This window comes from Cydia splendana, chromosome 8 (assembly GCF_910591565.1).
Source record: "Cydia splendana chromosome 8, ilCydSple1.2, whole genome shotgun sequence".
Lineage (NCBI taxonomy): Eukaryota > Metazoa > Arthropoda > Insecta > Lepidoptera > Tortricidae > Cydia > Cydia splendana.
The window spans coordinates 3054366-3076731 of NC_085967.1; the positions used below are offsets into that span (position 1 = coordinate 3054366).

A 22366-nucleotide genomic window follows, 5' to 3' on the forward strand; every position below is an offset into this window, starting at 1 on the left:
CCGTTCGTCTAGTCAGTTTCTGTTCGTCCATTTCCCAGTACGTCAACTTCCTAGTTCGTCAATTGACTTGTCCTCAATTTCTCAGTTCCTTTATTTCTATTCTTCCATTAAGTGGTTTGTCTAAACGGATGGCCAGGTTCACATTCATTATACCTAACTGTTCTACTCCTCTGCTGGATGTAGGCCAGTCCTATAACTACTGCTCCACGCCAGACTCCATTTAGGTGTTGAGAACTTATATTTATCGATATATTCGCACCTAGGCAATCGGGCCAGTTAGTATTATCCTGCCGACCCTAGCCATAAAGTCGCCCAAATATGCCTATCGGATGGACGCACCTCGCGAACTACTTTATCGAGCTGGTCATAAAATTGGTCCTTGGCCTCGGGTTTAGTTGAGCGTCGGTGCATAAGCGGAGCTCAGAGTCACATAGTTGCTTTTCGTATCGACGCGCTCGGATACACCTACTGGTGTCTCTATTGCATCAAGAAGATGATTACGGACCGCAAATCCTATCCCATGCTCCCGTGTTTCCGAAGAACTTTTGCCCTTCCAGTAAAAAGTGTAGTTAGCCTTGCGCAAAGAGCCTTCATCATCAATCCATCGACGTTGAACCTGTTCAGTTCCGCGTGTCAATGTTTCATGTTTTGCGCAGATCTTGCGCGCAATCAAGATTTTTGCAGGTGTTCGGAAAACCTGTCCTCATTGTTCGGACATTCCATGTCGCGTAGCGCATGTAGAAAGAATTGTTGTAGCTCTTAAAAGTTGTTTCCGTTCTGAGCAGGTGGTTGGTGTTACAGGGTCAACGTCCAGCTGTAAAGCTTGTGTCCCGTTCACCCAGACAGAACAAATTAACGCTGAGGCGGATCAGTACCTTATTGGTCGAGGATCGCTCAACTTGAAGCAGGCGGTAACTGATCAGTGGACCTTCGATGGATCCTCGTACTGTCGGGAGTGACCCCTGGCGCCCGCACATGCGACTCCTATTCGTGCGGACTTATAACCGGTAACTGCCACTCCCCGTGTTGTTTCCCCCCTGCATGGCAGGAGGGCGAAGTGCCCTCTCCGCGGATGCTGCTGCGCTTGGGACAGACGACTTTATGGCAACACGGGCTTGCCCAGAACCCGTACCACCCTCTCTCTCCTCCCCGACATGGTCCACGGGAATGACAAGTCAGTACGTGTGGTGCCGGTTTGGCCGCAGGTGCCTGGCTTGCGCCGCAACGGTGGCTCCAGATCCGGGTTTATTGTTAGTTTTCGGAGAGACTGGATGTCAGCGTCTCAGGGCTTAGTGTTTCGGAAGACATACTTCAGCCGTAATCCCTTATTCGCCTTACGGGAAGAAAGGAGGTGGTGTTATTCTCGCCCGACACCACACGGACAAGAGAATAGGAGGACGAATAAGAGGATTTAAGATGTCATTAATGGTATATTTCAATATTTCGTTGGAGATCCCATCATCGCCTGGAGCTTTATCACTTTTTTGTGTTTGGATTGCTGCCCTTACTTCGCTGATAAGGATATCTGGTATTAGTAGACACACAGGCTTACAGAAAGCTAAACTGACGGGACGGGGTGGGGGATCGCAAGAACCAGGATAAGCCGGCGAAGGGGGAACGGACGAACGGGGTAACCGGGAGGAATGGACGAAAGAGGAACGGACGAACGGGGACACGGACGAATTGGGAAACCAGGGGAAACAGACGAACGGAGACATGGACGAACGGGGAAACGGTCAGAAGGGGAACGGACGAACGGGGAAACCGACGAACTAGGAAAAACCTCACTGGACTAACGGGGAACCAGACGAAACAAACCTAAACCATATTTATATCTCTTAAATCTATATTGACTTTTCCCAGCCGCTGTCGCCTTACCTAGGATTTGTTACGAAATAATGATGAACTACATACTTTACATTTGTCTGAACTGAAGTTTAACAGAAATGTATGTTAGAATAAAGGTGTCATCGTTTTCGAAAGTAAACGTCTCTGGCATGTTGATTCGCTCAACAGAATGTCTTTGAAGTGTCCCGTTTTATGGAATATTAAGGTCTACTTTGTTTTCTTTACTGCTAGCTTAGTGATGATACTTGGTGATTTAAGTTCCTATAAGTAGGTATAGGTTAAGGTATAGCTCATTAATCATTACGAAGCTTTAACCTGACTTTTATAATTTTGATTGAAATATATATTGTTAAGTAGAAGAAGCTAATAATCACCATAAAATGACTAAGAATTGATGGTGTGTAATTTTAAATGAAATTGTATATTATGTGATAAATAAATCAAATCATGTCTATCATATGATGACCCTTAAGGTGACAGTCTATTTCCAACGACAGCAGCACTACCATTCATTATACTATAGAAATTGACAATAACACCGACGCGTTCGTACTAGTAGTGCAGCTGCGGTCAGAAATGGAATGTTACCCTTATGCGTATCACCAGCATCACACGAGAAATCATAAAATATGCAATTATAATCGTGGTGACAGCTTGCTGGTGATTCTATGAAGAAAATAGCATGTTTCTGTCCTAGGATATGAACCTGCTAATTTCTTGACTTTAGTTCACTGATTAAATTGTCAATCAAGAGACTATTGATGTAAAACAAAATGCGTTCTACAAAAAAGCTGTGCGATAAAATATCAATTAATAACCTGAGATCCAGAAACTAGATCTTGTTTATAACGCTAAATCGTTATCACGGCTAACACCGCAACGACAAAAATGATGCTAATTTGGTTCACTGGCAAATAATAAGCGAAAAAGCATAAGGATCTTTAAATTATACCTCTGACACTATCTACTCACTACGCAACATGGAATAAGACACGATAGGTATAAAAAATTCCCACGCCGATTATACGCCGGTCAAATTTATCGGCGGCGGCGGCGTGGAAAAATCATCGGCGGCGGCGGCGCGGCGGCGCGGCGCACATGTCTAGTTGATAGGCGCTGTCTGTCTGTCTGGATAATAAGATACAGATCTTAATAAGGATATCAATGTAAGTGAATGTTACCATGACTACCAAACAAACAAATGTGATAGAATTTGCCAGCTGGCATTGTAACATTCAGACAGTTAAGTACCTGAAATTAAACGAGTAGGTTAGTAAATTATATCATTTTACATTATAAAGTTAAATGTTTAGGTATCTCAATCACTTACTGGTGGACATGGACGCAAAATTTTTGCCCATCTACTTATACTATCTTATAAAAAATGAAATTTTGAAAGTTAGCACGCTTAAAGTTCGTTTTTTTTGCATTAAGGTAACAGATTTTGACATGTCTTATTAAAAATTACCATTGAAAAATAAGTCATAGCAAATATGTTAGAATTATAAATCATATTAATCATATTAATGAGCAAGAGCACCCTAAACCGGCGAGCGTGTATGAGGAATGTTATGAATGTGAAGGAAGCGAAAGTGGTATGTCAGGATCGTAGCAAGTGGAAATCCGTGGTCTCTGCCTACCCCTCCGGGAAATAGGCGTGATTGTATGTATGTATGTATGTATGTATGTATGTATTAATCATATACTTTTTTATATTCTTTTGCTTTCATAAGTAATATAAACTAATTTTTGAAAGCGTTTTTCAATAATTATTAATAAAAAGACACGTCATGATTGTTTACCTTCTTTCTAATGCTAAAAAATAACGAACTATAATAACCGGGCCTTATTTGATACAGAACCTTGATTTGATAGGTACATCGGATATTCTGGGCCCCTGAGTTTGTTACGTAAAGGACAAAATGGTGACATGTGGTTAGAGCTGATACTGTTAAACTAGTGGTTCTGTGCGCTAAGTATAAAAAATAAGCTTCAGCGAACTCATTAAGCCTAGAAAAAACCCTACACCCTACTGCCACTTTAGTCAGTCTTGAGTCTTTGAATCAATTTCCGTAGTAGTACTACTACTACTAAGGTACTAGGAGGTAATAAGGCCTATAGTAGGTATAATAAGGCCTACCTGAAAAATAATGTTCTTACAACAGTGTAACCGTGTTAGTTATTTGAGTAACATATATGTAAAGTGATACAATTAAAAGCTAACAGCAAACCAGTACATAAATTATATCTTATGTACTTCTTATGAATTACACTCTTATAAAGGTTTCGGCTAATTACGCTTAATTACTTGAATAAAGGTAGATGAATTGCGTGCGGTCCAATAGGTAACCACAACTCACGGAGTCCAAAACAATAAGCTGATCAGCAAAGTCAAGTAAACAAAGCCAAGTCACAGTAGTAGAAAGATTATCGAGTTCCGTAAACGTAAGCCGGGTCAAAAAATTCAATCGCAACACAGTAAGTAATAAGTGAACGCCTCGTGGCAGTAACGCACGAAAAATAACATTGCAAATTGTCGGCAATGAGGCGCGCGCGGGTGCAAGCGTACGCATCTGTGTGCGTGCATTACACACACAAATACAGTCTCTCACGCCCCGTCAGAGCGACGGGTATATTCAGCTTGAAATCTCAAAATTGACTTTTAGCTCAGCTCCCGTTTCGTCTTAACACCATTTGCAGCATATTACTGAATTTCGGGATGTACCGAACACTAGTATATAGAAATATGAGTTATGAACAGTCGTTTCATTGATTTTAAAAGCAATTTTAGCTTTATTGTTCGGAATACAATTGGCTACAACTTTGATTTGTGATGGATCCGCTAATACGGCCTCCTGGGGCTATTTCATTAAGGTAGTAATTTTTTTAGTGATGTAACTCTATGAAATGATTTGCAAATAATGGCATCGCTATTACTATAATATTCTCTACTATTATGAAAATGAATACAACAATAAGTATCAGTCGTCATTCATCATTTAAGAGTGAAGGTGTTAATACGAGGGGCGTTCAATATATAATGAGAATGAGATACAAACTCTATAAATATTAGGAAAGTAAATACTGGCCGGTAAAGCAAATCTACCTAGCTGATTGCCATGAAAAAAAAACTTACAGTATTTTGTTTAAAAAAAAAAATACGGCGATTTCTTTGCGGTGCTATTGAGTACGTTAGCGAAAATGGAGAAAATTGAACTGCGCGCCGTTATCAAATACTTGTGTTTGAAAATTTTTTCTACGGACCAAGTCAATTTAGATTTACGGGACACTTTAAGGTCTAATGCTCCTCCGTATTCGACAGTTGCACGTTGGTGCGCCGAATTTAGACGTGGAAGAACATCGACCACGGATGACCCCGCTCCGGACGCCCTACTACAGCAGTAAATGAAGAAATTGTGAAAAAAGTCGAAAACTTCGTTTTGGCGGATCGTCGTGTCACGGATCGTTTTATTGCTGAAAATGTAAAGATTTCAACGGGGAGCGTGCATAATATTTTACATGAACGCTTAGGTATGAAAAAGGTATCAGTGCGTTGGGTACCCAGAATGCTTACTGACACGCAAAAACAAACTAGAGTCGAGATTTGTCACGAAGCTTTGGACCTGATACAGCAAGACCGGGAACTTTTCTTGGCGCGATTTATAACAATGGACGAAACATGGCTCCATCATTACGACCCTGAAACGAAACTGCAGTCTATGACATGGAAAAGGCCATCATCTGCAACTCCGAAGAAATTCAAGGTGGGCCCACCTGCCGGTAAGGTCATGGGCTCTGTTTTTTGGGATGGTAAAGGGGTCGTAATGATTGAGTATCTCGAGCATGGAGCCACTATTACGGGCACTTTATATGCCAAACAAATAGCAACATTGCGTAATGAGATCTGTGAAAAACGGCGAGGTAAACTCTCGAAAATTGTGTTGTTCCATCAGGACAATGCACCAAGTAATAATTATATTCCTGTAATGAGGAATCGACATTGATTCCAATTACGAGTAATTGTAATATTCGAAAAATGTATTCCTGATTCCTCAAATGGAATTGTACTTAGTAATTCGGTATTGTTAGATTACACAGTAATCTGGGAATCGGTAATCAGATTACAAAGTAATTTCAAGTAATCGTGGAATCAGGAATCACGAATACGAAATGCCCATCTCGGACTAAGTAGCACTGCATTCAAATGATCTTTTTGGCGAACCGCGAGTTCTCAGTTCGGGGCGAACTACTAGTATATATTAATTTAAAAAAAATATGATGGCGGTGCCACAGACCTTTGCCTTAATGTATGAGACAGAATAACGACCAAAACTTTACATATGAATTATTATTTTTTGAATGCATAATAATCGCTCAGTTATTTTATTAAATTATTACTAAAAACCTCTCAAACTCTTCCCTCTCATTATATTAATTGGTCCTATTTTATCACCTGATACACCAGTATTGGTTATTCACAAACCGCTATGATAGTAGTCTAGTCTGTATTCACAGACTGGTTGGTGAGTCAGCCGCCGTTTCCTCTAGACACGAATAAAATAAAACCAGAGTATAGTATTTTAAAACCAAAACGTCAATAAACATTCAGTAACCTATGGCGGTTAAGACTATTTGGTTTTGCGACGCAAATCTGCCTCACTAATTATAAAAGAGCTTGTTTAGTCAGTCTAAGCTAACATTGCAACGACTTGAATGAAACAAAATGAGGGAGTGTCATTATAAACGTCATATTGTCATAGAAATTTGACATTACTGATGACATTTCCACAATTTGGAAATTCTGTGCAGAGTTAGCTTGGTCCGACTCTAGTTAAGTATTTGCTAAATCTCTGTCGGTTAAGATTAAGACTATAATGTAGATTCGCAATAATCTTGTCAACTGAAAATTGCCTATAACAGCAAAAGATCTGATCTAACCGTTAATAGTCCTTATCTGGTTGATATAAGGTTGTCAATCAGTCAATCAACTGTGTCCAAGTCCACTAAGTGCTACTCTAGTGGTTTTATGAAAGGTAAACAACACAAATGATCAAAGATAGACCTTATAGGTTTGGCAATAAGGTTTATTTATGGTTAACTGCAAGTGCGTGGATAATGGTACAGGTTCCTAGGGAATGCCGTTAGGGCAATCGATGAGTCATCCAGAAGGTATTAGCAGGTGTTTGTAATTTCAAGATCAATATCGAACATGCGGATAGGGCTCAGAAATGTATGATCTTAAATACCTAACTCTAGTTTGTCAGTTCATGTTCATGTAGTACCTATCTAATATTTTATGGGTCATCTCACGCGTTTTTATAGGTTTTAGGAACAACGGCAAGACTTTGTTTCAAAGCACTGTTATAAGGGCTTGTGCACAAATCACGCGAGGTTCGATAGGGGGAGGGGGTTCACGAAAAAATCGCGATAGATCACGTTTGGGGAGGGGGGTATAAGGAAACCTCACGTGTATTTTTCTACAGTGAACGAAACTAAGAAAAAAAAACCTACCACATGAGTAGATACTTTTTCTCGGTTTCGTTAAACATAAATCTTCACTCTGCATTTCAAAATAGCGAGATTATTTAACGAAAATAGAAAAATAAGCATGATTTTCTATATACAATACTATTTATCTTAAATATAGATCGAATAAATAAAAAACAAAAAAGTACACGTGAGGTTGAGGGGAGGGGGGTAGCCAAAAACCACACCAAATGGGTCAAAAAGTAGCCGAAAACACCTCGCGTGATTTGTGCACAACCCCTAAGTATACTGTGCAACTGCATGCCTACAACTCAAAAAAGAAAGAATATTGAAAACTCACTTTTCATATTATGGTTGATTGGTAGAGAATGGCATAAGGCATGAAATGCGCCATTTGTATATTATTGTATTATGGGAAATAAAGTTTGAATAAAAAAAATATGGAAACCATTTCCATTACATTAACTGTAGTTTCACTATTAGAATAGGGTAAATCCATTGAGCAACATCCTTTTTGGCCATAAATACTTCCACTTCCTCTAAAAATTAACTATTACAGTACATTTCCATCAGATACATACAAGCAAATATGGTACAAGATGCAACACAAGGGTCTGTATTTATTTTATCTAATCTCCATGTCAATAAACATATCTTTGTTGTATGAAATGTTTTGCCCTTGCTTGGGCATGGCCATTACATCCTCTTGAGATGGTTTTAACAAATTATACTATAACATAACTATTATACTAATGTAATTAAAAGTAAACACCTAATTAGCAGCAAACTGAGAATTGTAAAAAACGATAATAAACAGATTTATCTTAACCTCCAAAGTCCCTGCGTACAATTTTTTGTACATATTCCCAAATCTATTTTGAACTTTTATTGTGTAACTAAGGGTTCCAATTTCAAAAACAAAACAATTGCTTCTGGGCCTCAGGAGGTTAATTCTGATCTATAAGGTCAGGCCAGACTTCTTGAAATTGTTAATAAGCATGGCAAAATAGATTACATGTTAACACCACTGATAGGATCAATTTCATAAGATACTTATTTACGCTCAGTATTAGGATTCAATTAAATTGAGGGGTGTGGTATTTTGTCGGTTCTATAGGGACCAACAAAATTGTACACCTGATCAGGTAATGCAGCAGAAAATTAGTGATTAATTATTCTTATTGTATGTGTATCTACAATATCAAAGAAATATTTTGAATGCTACATGATATTTTGATTTTAAGTTATACCAGTTATACTGGTATATTTTTCATACACCCCCGTAATGATCCCTGGGTACAACAGTACACTAAAGAGCAATGAAACTGGGGTTTCTTTATGGAGATTTAAATTGACATGATATACCTTGATAAGGTTTAAGCCTTACCCGAATGGTTGCTATTGCTACGAGGCATCAAGTTAACGGGAATAACGGGATGTGTATTATGATAACACACAAACAAGTTTCTATTAAGATTCTAAGCAAAAATTCAGAAAATGACCTTAGGTAGTCAGTAGTCACAAGGCAAAAAATTCCAGCAATCTGCATCTGCAATTCGACATTCAGCATCACGTGTTTTTTTAAATATTTTTTTTTAATTACAGGAGTCTAAGATCAAGGATTACCAAACAGAAATGAATATCAAAAACATGTCAAAAACTTACCAAACTGAACAGCAACAGGGGGCAGTAGAACAGTTGCACCTCACATTATATGCGATTAATAGTGGTCAAGCATTTGCTATGATTAAACTTGGAAACTTTTACATATATCTTTGAAACAACTAACTGAAAAATCACTCAAAGAAATGTTATAAAGAAATATGTTAAACTGTTTTTTCTTTAAAATATTTTGTATGTCAATGTCCATACAGGCCAAATTATTTGAATTTGTTTATGGTCCAAATCATACAATTGTTCCATGCTTTTTCATAAATCCTAAGATATAACACTTTAAACTCTCGCGTTTTGTACACATATTTAATTACACAAACGGGTCTACCGCGATATAATTTCATTGTTTTTACCTTTAATTCCGACGTTTCAGCTGAGTTGCACCAGCTGTACCTGTGTGTACGGATACTGTGAGTGTTGCGTGTCGTGCCGTGGACAATAAACATTAAACTTTAACGGGTAGCTGCAATTTCTTTGTCTACCCCGAACATTTTTATAAACTAATTTCGGGTAGTTTAGTGGTGTTTTATTAATATCTCCGTTGACATTTGTTGGGACGTCAGTCTTTCCGTGACCACAGCTGGTGCAACTCAGCTGAAACGTCGGAATTAAAGGTAAAAACAATGAAATTATATCGCGGTAGACCCGTTTGTGTAATTAAATCCTAAGATGTCAAAAAAAAACAAATAAACGAAAATTGAGTAACAAAATTAAAATAAATTGATTTGCATTAATAATATGAAATATTAAAACATTTTACAATAATTCATGAAATTTTTAGATTAGAATTTTACGCTCATTACGGACCGGACCTACTGTCACTGTGACAGTTGTTGGGTTACCAGGATTTCAATACTTGCATAGATATAAGATTTTTTGTAGATGGGTCACACGTAATTAAAAACAAGTTTTAACATTCCTGACAACATACCAAAAACAACATATGTAATTCATTGGGTTCATTGTTATCCACCAGGCACCGGCAAGTAACAATGAAGCACTCTAAACATAAATAATCTCGTCTCGAAACATCAATTTCTTTGCAAATTTGTATAGGTACTTACTTAAATTATATTTTCTCATTTTATTCCATCCAGTAGGTACTCAGAAATGCTTCTGAGTGACCTTATTCCATCATACAATATTCCAGTTAAAATTACTCGACCTCGCATGGAGGTACAATAATATAGAGAGGAAATGGAGGAGCGGAGAGATGACCGAACGAGATGCTCTTTCAGTAGGAGTTGCAGAGAAAGCGTTATTATTATTTGCCCTTGTCACAAATTCACAAATATCCCGACCAAATTACGTAGGTTATGTTTGGTATGTTGTCAAGAATCTTAAAACTCACGGGCACACACGAATGGCACGTCTATATTAAATAGTAGGTCTATGCTCAATCGTCATATTTGTGCACCAATAGGGAATATTAGGCAAAGCTCTGTGTAGGTGGCACCTTTGTGGCACATACAGTAAACAAATCACATTGACACATGGCCTACCGCGAAACAAAAAAATTTCGTTATCTAATCTCTCTATCACTCTTACATATTCGAGCGATAAAGAGGCAGATAGCTAAATTTCGATTTTCGCGTTTACCGATAGGCCCTTGTTAACAAACCGCCTTGATGCATCAATGTCATATTTTATTGTCTGTGAAAACTTGTCAAAAAACAGTTTAAGGCACAGTATGTATAAGTTAGTCTATGAATTTACTGAGTCGGTAGTGCTGCACTCTGGCGGCAGAACTTTGCAGTAATATCCCCTATTTAGAACAATCAGAACAAATGGATCGGTGTACAAAATGGGGCAATAGGGGATATTACTGCAATGTTCTGCCGCCAGAGTGCAGCACTACCGACTCAGTAAATTCATAGACTAACCATAGATTTATAATATACAGAGATACCTTCCAAGCGAGCTGTCACTGGGACCACTTTTGTTTAGTGTACGATTAACAATGTGGCCCACCTTGCTGTAGCCATGTCGATAAAGTCATATCGATAAACTATCGACATTTCTTGCAATTTTAATTTTACTTCAAAGGTTTAACGATACCTAAAATGAACAAAAACGCTTTTATTCTTTATTGTGGTTATCAAATCACAATTTTATAGTCACGCCCCAGCAGGGAACCAAGGGAAAGTTCAGATATTTAATTAAAATACATAAATACCTACTAAAATAGGTGTTCCGCAATAATTGAATTATTTTATTATATTATAATATCGACATGTGCATCTTGCCCATCCTCACCTATGGTGCCCAAACCTGGTCACTAACTGAGGCTCAGAAATCCCGGCTCAAGGTTTGCCAAAGGGCAATGGAGCGAAGTATCCTGGGTGTCCGAAGATCTGACAGGGTGAGGAACACAGAGCTTCGCTCCAAAACCCGAGTCGTTGATGTTGGGGTGAAGACCGCCAGGCTAAAGTGGGACTGGGCTGGACATGTCTGCCGGATGCATGATGACAGATGGGCCAAAATAGCCACTAGCTGGCATCCCCAGGGTAGTCGAGGCAGAGGCAGACCGAGAAAGAGATGGCGGGACGACCTGGATGCATTCCAGCGGGATTGGCGGGATCTTGCTCAGCACAGGGAGGACTGGAAAGGGAGAGGGGAGGCCTTTGCCCAGCAGTGGGACACACACATGGGCTAGTAAAAAAGAAAAAAAAAAAATTATAATATATTCATTATCCATTAGCATTTCAATTATGTTTATGTTTAACGAAGATATTGAAGCTTCAATTAATCGCTATTTCGTTCTGCTGTGTAGCGTTTATCGATATATTACATGATTAAAATCGAGTTTTCACATCCCTAAAAGAGCACACATATACGTTTTTACGCACACATACACAACCTGGGTCTACCTAAAAAGGGGACACCTGGATTTGAAGTCCATCTTATCAACAGTATGGTTGTCCTTTTTTGACAAACGGCATTTTTAAAAGAGCAAGGAGAGATAAATGATACTAGTTGCTGCGCCGTCAAAGAGAACAGACAGCGTTGGGGCCTTGAGACTAACTTATGCATACTGTGCCTTAAACTGTTTTTTGACAAGTTTTCACAGACAATAAAATATGACATTGATGCATCAAGGCGGTTTGTTAACAAGGGTCTACCGGTAAACGCGAAAATCGAAATTTAGTTTTCTGCCTCTTTATCGCTCGAATATGCAAGAGTTAGAGAGATTAGATAACGAAATTTCGATTTTCTTGTTTCGCGGTAGGCCATGTGATTGACGTGACGTGTGATGTGTCAATGTGGTTTGTTTACTGTATGTGCCACAAAGGTGCCACTTACGCAGAGCTTTGCCTAATATTCCCTATTGAACTTTGAAGATTTTTTGCAAGTAGTACATGGCAACTCACAAAAACGAATGTCAAAATAATTGTTCCATTCCCCTCACCATGGTTACGGCATGTAAACATCAAAACTTTGCGTCGTAATTGTAACTTTTGAATAGTTAATTGATTAATTCATGATGAGCAGCATGACCCGTTGGTTGGACGTGGAAGTGGGCACGGACGACGTGGACCTCAACGCGCTGCCGTCCAATTTGTGCTTGGTGGATTTGCACAATGACAACGAATACAGGTTACTCATGGGCGACTTGGGGAGGGAAGAGGATGGACCCAAATTGAGGGTAAGGTAAGGGTGGTATTCCACTTGTCCAATTTCCTTGACGAATGTGCATTGTGTCTCACTCTCATTAAGCAAAATGTGAGACGCAAATACACATTGGACAGATGGAATACCAATCTAAGTTATATATATGATTGTTGTAAAAAGATTATTTTCCTATTGTAATAAACACCTTTGAAGTCAAAGCTAAGGTTAACCTAATTATACTAAGTGGGTAATTCCTTAAAAAAAAAACTTTTGAGTGTTGCTGAAGCTTGTACACTACAAAAATTTTACCTTGCTTATGCTTATTCGGAAAACGTTGGTCTCTTGTTTTCTAATAAGAATATTTAATAGGTCTGACTGTTACTGACAACTAAGTAGAACAGGTTTTTTTTATCAAAATATGGGCTTGTGCACAAATCACGCGAGGTTCGATAGGGGGCGAGGGATCACGAAAAAATCACGACAGATCACGTTGGGGGAGGGGGGTATAAAGGAAACCTCACATGAATTTTTCTAGAGTGACTACCACATGAGTAGATATATACTTTGTCACGGTATCATTAAACTGACCACACTTCAAAATAGCAAGTCTATTTTACGATATTTTGGAGCGCGTGGCTGTGACCGATCAGATAGAAAAATAAAAATAAAATACACGTGAGGTTATGCGGGGGAGGGGGTAGCCAAAAACCTCACCAAATATCACCAAGGTGGAGAGGGGCTCAAAAAGTAGCCGAAAACACCTCGCGTGATTTGTGCACAAACCCTATGTAGCTAAATTCAGAGAGGTATAAATCAGTGTTTCACCTAATTTCAGATCTTCCAAGGCGTAACCCAAGTATCCGACATGGTTCTCCCCGACCTACCACTAGCAGTTGTCAGTCTGTACACCAACGACAATGTGCCCCGCAGTCTCCCGGTCATTGCTGTCGCGTTCAGCTCTTGTGTCTACATTTATAGGAATATGAAGCTGTTCTATAAGTACTATCTGCCCAGTGTCGAGCTTAATGCTAGTGAGATTGAGGTTTGGAAACAGGTTGGTGTGTTAACATTTTTTTTTTAGTTTTCATACCCACACAAAAATTTCACTAACATGAAACTTTGTGCGTTATTGTTTTAAACCACCAAAAAGAAAATTAGAAAATATACAGAGGGTTGCCAAATTTCTATTTCCCAAAAGTTTATAAAGGAGTTGGCAGGTGGCCCATTTTTAAAAATTTGTAATACAAACAGAGGCTTTTTTGACTAATTTGATTAACACATTCACTGCCACCAATGCACATATGCATTCACCGTCATACAAGTTTGTTCTTAGGCCAAGCTGGCCATGCTCCCTAGCAGTGAATGCGTTAAGCTGTATATGTTCATGAAATGGACCCCTGTTACTGACACTTTTTGTTTATTCTGTTTTTTTTTTCAGTACAGAGCATTTCTGCACAATATTAGTGCAGTGTCTAAGGGTAATATTTTCTAAAACCTTTAAACAAACCTTAATCTAATTGCCATTAACACTATAACTATATTTTTCCAGCTCCTTACCCCAGCCAATCAAAACCCTGCCTCCATCAAATCCTACACTGACAGCCTAAAACACTTCCCGGAGAAGACCCTCAGCCAGCAGTCACAGAACTTCCTCAGCATGAGCATAGACCAGCAGTTGGAGTATCTTGAACAGTCTCCAGAGCTGCCGGTAATGGTGCCGCCTGAGATCACTTGTGTTACCAATATGAAGGTACTTGTAAATCTTGTAATCCCTAATAATATTTTACATTATAAATGTGAAAGTAAATCTGTATGTTTGTTATCTCTTTACTCTTAGATGAAATTTTGTATGGGTATCTCAATTTTTGTTTGAGTCCTTAGAAAATGAATGATTAATTAGGATGAGTAATTAGTTCTGTTGAAGGAAAAGTAGAGAGATGTGTTTTAATTTTAAATTTATTTTATATATATAACTATGCTTAATTTATTAATATTAACTTTATGTGATTTTATTTTAATTTATCATTTGTATTATGGTGATGTATGATTATTATTGTTATTTGTAATTTTATCTAAATTTATCATGTATGTATCATAATTGTCTGACATAAATGTATTTTGATTTTTTTTTATATATAAAAGCTTGTACTTATCAAAAATGATTTTTTTGACATAAAACTTGTTTCTTTCCATTTTTCAAGCTGGCTTCGGTGGACAAGCATGCGGCTTCCTGTATGGTTGTTGGGACAGAAGATGGAGATGTTTTCATACTGGAATCACAGATGTTTAATCAGTTATCACAGGTAAGGGATTATTCAAAATCATTTTTAAGCTATACATTTACCCCCTTATTCATTAAAACTACCAAACCTTAGTAAAACTAGCAACCTCAAAAAACAAACCTCTGCTAAATTTTGTCTCTTTCTAACAAACAAATAAATGACGGACAGGGACAAACGCTTATCAACGGCATAGAGAAATATAGTAAGAATAGAGTGCTCACTCCATAGATCAGTTTTGATACCAAAACGACTATTATTTTCGCAGTCAACATCTAGCATCGAGTAGCGGAATTATCAGTACCGCTACTTGATACTAGAATTCTCTAGTGTCGTGACTCACGAAAATTGTATTGAACAACAATTTACAACTAATATTAAAAGCAGTAGGAGTTGAAAATAGAGTTTCGGTTAATCCGGTTATTTCGGTCGTCGGAACATCTATTGTCAAGTAGCAGTACTGATAACTCCGCTACTCCATGCTAGATGTCGACTACGAAAATAATAGTCGTTTTGGTATGAAAACTGATGTATGAAGTGAGCACACTATGTATTTTTTTCTCTATGTCCACGGTATGTTAGATTTGACAAACGTTTATGAATACCTAACGCCATTAGTTCGTATAAAACCGTTCTTTAGATCTTCCAATATTTGACATATTGTTTTATTTATGTGAATGCAATTGGGGCAACCTAAAATAAGTCATATAACATTATTATAAACCAAAGTAAAAGTGTATTTTAACTTTTTATTCGTTAATGCAGGCAAAGCTGTGTAATGTAAGGAAAACGGCTTATCAAATGGTAGCAACGGGACTGTACAGCGTAGACTATAGAATTACTGTGGCGACGAGGTGAAAGGCTATGGCTATTTAATGCACTGTGCACAATTTATCGTTTATAGTTAATATTATGCTCACTGAACACAACACAATAAAACTAAGGGCTGATTTAGACGGCGCGCGAACTCGCATGCGATTTTAGTTACATTGCGGACTGTCGGTTACGTCCAATTCAACCGACCGATCAAAAACCGCAATGTAATGAAACTTGCATGCGAGTTCTCGCATCGTCTAAATGAGCCCTAATGCTTTGATTAGGCGGTTGTCACTCTGCTGGATTGCTCCCAAATACTTTGAAAACTTATTTAATTCAATTATCGTTAGAATTTAATTCCTATTCGCGAATAGGAAGACCACCAAAACTTGTAAATTCATGTTTTTTTTAAAATTTATCGCCTCAAGCGAGGTTCGAACTCGTGACTGACCATTTAACCACCTAAGGCGCCTGTACACAATGGGCCAGCGCCGGCCACTCCAAGGGACGCAGCCATGCGGTAGAATGAGATAGCAATATCACTTGCTCCCTCTAACGCATAAATGCGTCCCTTGGAGTGGCCGGCGCTGGCCCATTATGTACAGGGGCCGTTAGATATAATACCTACCCTGTACTTATTCGTACTACTTACGATAAATCTTTACATCGCTCTTACTCTATGCTTTAGTTTAGGAAGACGCGTAGTCATCTCATTCTGTTTAAAAAAAAATAAAAATAATAAAAACTAAATGACCATTTCACAATTTCAGAGAGAAATCAGTGTGTCTACTAAAGAGGGGTTGGAATGAAGGAAAGATTTTATTCAACACGGAGGAACATATAATTGCCATTGAAGTGATGCCGGCAGACAGCAGTGTAATCGCTATATGCGCCGATAATACGCTCACCTGTTATAGCAAGAAGGTATGTGATAAATGGGGTTACTTTGGTTACTGGGGCGAATGTGATGAAATCTTGAAATCAGACAATAGCATAATGGTTATATGCACCGAAAAATGGGAATAATTGGATCGCTGAGGTCTTATTTCAAAATACCATGCTACGAAAATAAATAGGTACCTATCCATAGATATGGCCAGAAAGCCCAGAATGAAAACTCTTTCGTTCTTAGAGTGTGACCACGTTAACTTTGCATACATATTCCTATGTATTGGACGTAGCACTTCGCTTTAAAACTTAGCATGGTCCGACTCTAATATTTTGCATTTTGAATGCCACGATTTGTTATATCTTGTCTCTAGCTCTAGAAAACCGTGAAACGAAGTATTTTTCGTTTTTAAATGAGCCACATACTTATTTTCAGGGTAAAAAGCAGTGGTCTCTGAACCTGGAGCATCGGCCGATAGCCATATCTTTAGTGGCGATATCACACCTCGGGGCTACATTGATTGCTGTGTCGCTTGCTTCTGGACACGTTCATCTGTATGATGGGAAGGCACGAAGAGATACTATTTTTGTTAGAGGTAACCATATTAATACGAAATTAGCACGGCTAAATAAATTGGTAAATGTGAAGAAGACCGTCTATAAGGTAAGACCGACTTCTAACTCTTGCGTTTGTACACTCCACTTACAAAAGGGCGGCAGATCGGAAGGAGGCTCATCCTTTCCGACTGTGTACGTATACAAATACGAGAGTTCTTGCCCTATTAAGGCTCATTTAGACGGTGCGAGAACTCGCATGCGAGTTTCATTACATTGCGGTATTTGATTGGTCGGCTGAATTAGATGTAACCAATAGTCGTCAATGAAACTAAAATCGCATACAAGTTCGCGCGCCGTCTAAATCGGCCCTTACGGTCTTCCCAACATTGTTTGACCTTATGTGTTAAAAAAAACTATCGAGGAGGGTATCCCAATGAAAAGTTGTAAAACGGGCTTACAAAAGTATTATCTCTCTTTTTTATGATCAAACATAGAAGTTTTTGTGGCAATATAAAGTGATTGACAAAATGACATATCGTCATATTTTAATATTAATCTGTCACTTATCGATAACAGATTGATCGATGTTTCATTTTCTCAAACACTCGTTTATGCCACAAAAACTTCTATGTCTGTTTATGATTAACTTTTTTTCTCTTAAGATTAAAAATGCTGACTGTTGGTTGTTTTCAGATGTGGCGTCAGTCCTGAAGTTTGGTCAGCTTGGACAAGAGGAGCACGTCTTCATTATTGTTACAGGAAGTAAGTATTTAGGTAATACTAACTTCTGATGATGATGGTTGATAAAAACTATCATTGGTCCTTCCCGGGCTCAAACTATTTCCATACCAAATGTCATCTAAATCGGGTTTAAGCGTGAAGAAGTAACAGACAGACAGACAGAGTGACTTTCGTATGTATATAAGTAGGGATTGTAGTTAAATCCATAATAGTACAGCTAGCTAAAAAAATATATACTGTGCTAACTCACTCAAGAACATTCACTGTTCCTACCAAATGCTTAGGCAAAAAAACAGATAAGTTTGATTAATTCTGTGATTAAGTAATATATGCGTCATGGGGGAAACTGAATTTCCAATGTCGCCCCTGCATTTCAAAGCCACCCCAGTTTACAAAAATATTTTGAAGATAACGATAAACCATTAATAAGTATTTTTCGTCGGTAAAACAGATTTGAATGTATATTTACCTCAACAAATAAAATAAAAAACGCGTTGACAATTAAAATCTATATGTAACGTTCATAAATGCAGTCTATTTAAAAAAAATTAAGATCCTTTTTGCCTTTTGCAGGCGGCCATCTAATGCTAAAAATCCTGAAGAGGACAGCAGATTTCAACGCACACGGCGTGGGCATAGAATCCTCCGCGCCCAGCGCTGGGAAGCCGTGGCACATACCCAAGAAGTCCAAGTTATTTCTAGAGCAGAGTGTGAGAGAAAGAGAAAACGCTGTTGGTAAGGTTTGAAATTGTTTTGATTAAGAGTTGATTTTGTACGCCTGATGTAGTGGATGAGCAACATCACATTTATGTTCCGACAGGCGTGGCTCACTGCGATTTCATCGCGTCGCTACGGCCACACCAGTTTTGGTGTCTAGCAGTAGTAATTGCCGCGCACTCTCGTAATAGACGCGTTTTGTTAGAGAGTGAACCTTGCTGTGCTATTCCACGAAAAAAAATTGTGCATAAAGATGTACTCCTGTTCTATTAACCAGCGTGATAAATAATAAATCATTACTCGCACCAGCTGTTAACTATTGTCTTTTCACGCCACTGTTCGGAAATGTGGCAATAGATGTTCTAAAACCAAGCTGGAAAGTAGGCAATAGCTGTAGCACCTGAACCACCACTACTACAATGTTTCATTGTTATCATCATCTGTCATTGATGACGGTTCGCTACAGCAATGAGTATCATTTAAAACATAAAAATCAATAAAAGGTCTTTTTTTGGCGCAACTTTTTCCTTCAAAAATAAAATTAGGTTATTTATAGGACCAATTTCTTGTTTAAAAAAAAAGAAATGTCAAAACCATTCAGTTCATTTTTTTTTTAACAATTTTCCATTCAGTTCACGCTTAAGGCGTTTTTTACTTTTGAAGCTGTTTGTGGTTTTTTTTTAAAAAAAACGCTTGTTTTTTTTAAAAAAAGTTTAGAGTTGGTTTGAAGCAAATAACAGAAAAACGCCTCTTAAAAGTGATAAAAAAAGTAAACAAGGCGGGATCTGAAAATACTTACAGAATTGGATAGTGTAAATTGTGTTTGATTAAAAATACAAGAAACACGTATCTACGCTCGCTATAAAAATGAGTTAGTGAAGAAAATGATATTCTTACGCTGACGCCTACCGAAATTCAAGAGACAGCACAGGCAGTGGCTAGTAATTTGCTACCAGAGAAATCGCGGGATAGTACTTATAGTTATGCAAATGTTTTCTTATTTCCTCGCAGTAGTCGTGAAAAGCACTATGTAATGCCTCGGCCGGAAACGCTAATGATGGTCTCGTATTATTTGAGGGCCTCCACTAACGTGTCGGCCCTCAAACGACTCGTCCATCGTTTAGCGGTTTTCCGTCCTCTCCTACAATGTACTATATAAGAGCGACAACTTTTGTTTTATGCGTAGGTATGACCTTTATTTTTTTTTAGGTATGCACATATCGTTCCAACAAGAGATGAGTCGCATACGGCTGGCAGCGGCGAAAACTCTACTGGAGGCGCATCAGAAGAGCGATAATTCCGTAGGCGTTGGCGCTCTAGAACCCATCCGGCTTGCTGCTGAGGTTAGTACCCAGCAAAGATAGATTGATTGAGTAAGAGTTTCCAATTTGACACGTAAACGAGATGGCGCTGTACAGCTGCACACATTTTGTGGTAACTCTGATTGTCAAAAGTTGACGTTCGACAATAGGGAATATTACACAAAACTCTGTGTAGAGGGCGTCACTAGCACAATCACAGGGCCTACCGCGAAACACGAAAATCGAAAGTTCGGTTTATGCCTCTCTATTACTTTTGCCTATTCGATCGATAGAGAGGCAGATAACGAAATTCCGATTTTCGCGTTTCGCTGTAGGCCTGTAAACAAACCGCCTTGATGCATTAATGTCGTAGTGAAAACTTGTCAAAAAACTGTTTAAGGCCTAGTACCTATATAAATTACTCTATGGTTTACTATGTTCTGTGTACTGCACTCTGGCGGCAGAACATTGCAGTAATACCCCCTATTCAGTGACCGCAAATCATAATGGCGCAGTACGGCGCCATCCGTTTTGGATGTCAAACTAAGGGGAACCACCAGGGGTACCACTGCGAAGTGGTAAGTGGTTCCCCTTCGCAAGGTGCGAAGTCGGTGGAGGCAAAAGTGGCGCTGATTGTCACAAACACACGTAATCTTACTTATGGAATGTCAAACATTAATGCCAGCGGCACCCGTTGGAACTAATTTTGCTTCATAAGTTTTTACGTAGAAAAGCCGACAAAATGGGGGCACCACTAGTCGTGAACCTGGTGAATTGTACCTTTGACAACTGGGCAGAATGTCAACACAGAAAAGTTGATCAACGTTTAATCTATAAAATTATTTACAGGTGGAAGGGCTAGGTCCAGTGTTCCGAGTTACGCTGCAAGTTGAAAACACGAGCGAAAAGGCAGTGGTCGGCCTCTCCATACTGTTCCACGTGCACACCTCCAACTATAAGGTGTCGCAGCCATACACAAAGGTGATCATTCTTAACTTTGCTTAGGGTGATATTCCACCTGATCCAATTTCTTGATCCAATGTGTATTTGCGTTTCACATTTTGCTTAATAAGGGAGTGAGACGCATTGCACATTGGACAAAAAAATTGGATAGGTGGAATACTATCCTTGTGCTAAAAATGGTAATCTTATTATTATCTAAAAAAAGAAACGCTTGTGTAATCTAATACCTTTAAACGAGCAATTCTTGTTTATTTATATATTTCCGGGATCTCGGCCTGACGATTTCGATGAAATTTGCTATATGGGGGTTTTCGGGGGCGATAAATCGATCTAGCTAGGTCTTATCTCTGGGAAAACGCGCATTTTTGAGTATTTATATGTTTTCCGGGCAAAGCTCGGTCACCCAGATATTACGTATATGTAATGTGATAGTTGTTGTGTTTTATCAAAATGTTATTGTAATTAAATAAGTGCATTTTCAAACACAATGTATTGTTGACTAATAAATTCTCCTTCACAAACGTTATTCTACTTATGAAACAAATTTTAGTGAATTTGCAAACAGATTTCTGCCGCCATTGGCTAATGTTTTCAAAGATAGGAACTCAAATACTGAATCTTTAGCGGGCGCCCTTATTAAATGTCGTCCCACGGGTAAAGGTACCTTAATCTTATGGTTGGCGCTTGCGTTATTATTAACGCTACGTACGTACCTTTTTCTGTTGAACATCACAAATAAACTGTTTCCAGGTACCGCTACTCGCACCAAACAGCAAACTCCGCTTCCCTACTAAAGTCGAAGAAGTATTCGACAGTGAACTAAACCCGGACATTTTCTTCCGCTCCGTCACTGGGCAGGGGGGCGAGCGGGCGCTGGTCAAAATACTGTTATTAAAGGAGGGGAGAAGGGGTCCTGTGCTGGCGGCTACGGTGCAAATGCCTCCTACAGACCCGATGATGCTACCGTATGATAAGATGCAGGATACAGGGGATTTTGGGGTTGCGAATCCAACTTTTGCTAATGACACCTAGTCGCTTTGAGCACGCGTGGCTCACTCCGCGATTTCGTCGCTTTGCTACAGGTAGCTAAAAGTACATCCGTTCCACACCAATTTTGGTGGCTAGCCGTAAGCCGCGCGTGGCGCTGTCGCCACCTAGCGGCCATATCTGTCCTGGGGCTGATTGATCTGATATTTAATAAGTGAAATTAGAAAAGGAGTTCCGCTTGTAATATTAGTTGTAGTTTGTTATGCAATCGGCCCCTGATCCTGATCGTAACAGACGCGTTTTGTTAGAGAGTGAGTCTTCTGTACCTAGTACTATTATTTATTCTGTGCTTTGAGTAACACCGGCTTTCGACACGTCGGAAGGGGAGAGCCCAAGCGATAAATTATCTTACCGTACAAATCGTTCTGCCATTTTTTGCGGAGAGTCGTGCACACAGCGCACTTCTCACTCATTTCTGTAATGACGACACACGTC

General features: G+C 38.8%; 1 protein-coding gene across 1 annotated transcript; it reads left to right on the plus strand.

Annotated features, from left to right (window-relative positions):
* Positions 1–12473: 12473 nt before the first annotated feature.
* On the plus strand, positions 12474–21958 carry LOC134793199 (Bardet-Biedl syndrome 1 protein homolog). The gene is made up of 12 exons (XM_063764779.1): positions 12474–12655; positions 13457–13675; positions 14171–14371; positions 14823–14924; positions 15666–15754; positions 16487–16640; positions 17041–17200; positions 17856–17924; positions 18477–18638; positions 19830–19963; positions 20771–20902; positions 21635–21958. The coding sequence occupies exons 1-12, from the start codon at positions 12491–12493 to the stop codon at positions 21914–21916; spliced, it is 1869 nt and encodes a 622-aa protein (XP_063620849.1). The 5' UTR covers positions 12474–12490; the 3' UTR covers positions 21917–21958.
* The last annotated feature ends 408 nt before the right edge of the window (positions 21959–22366 follow it).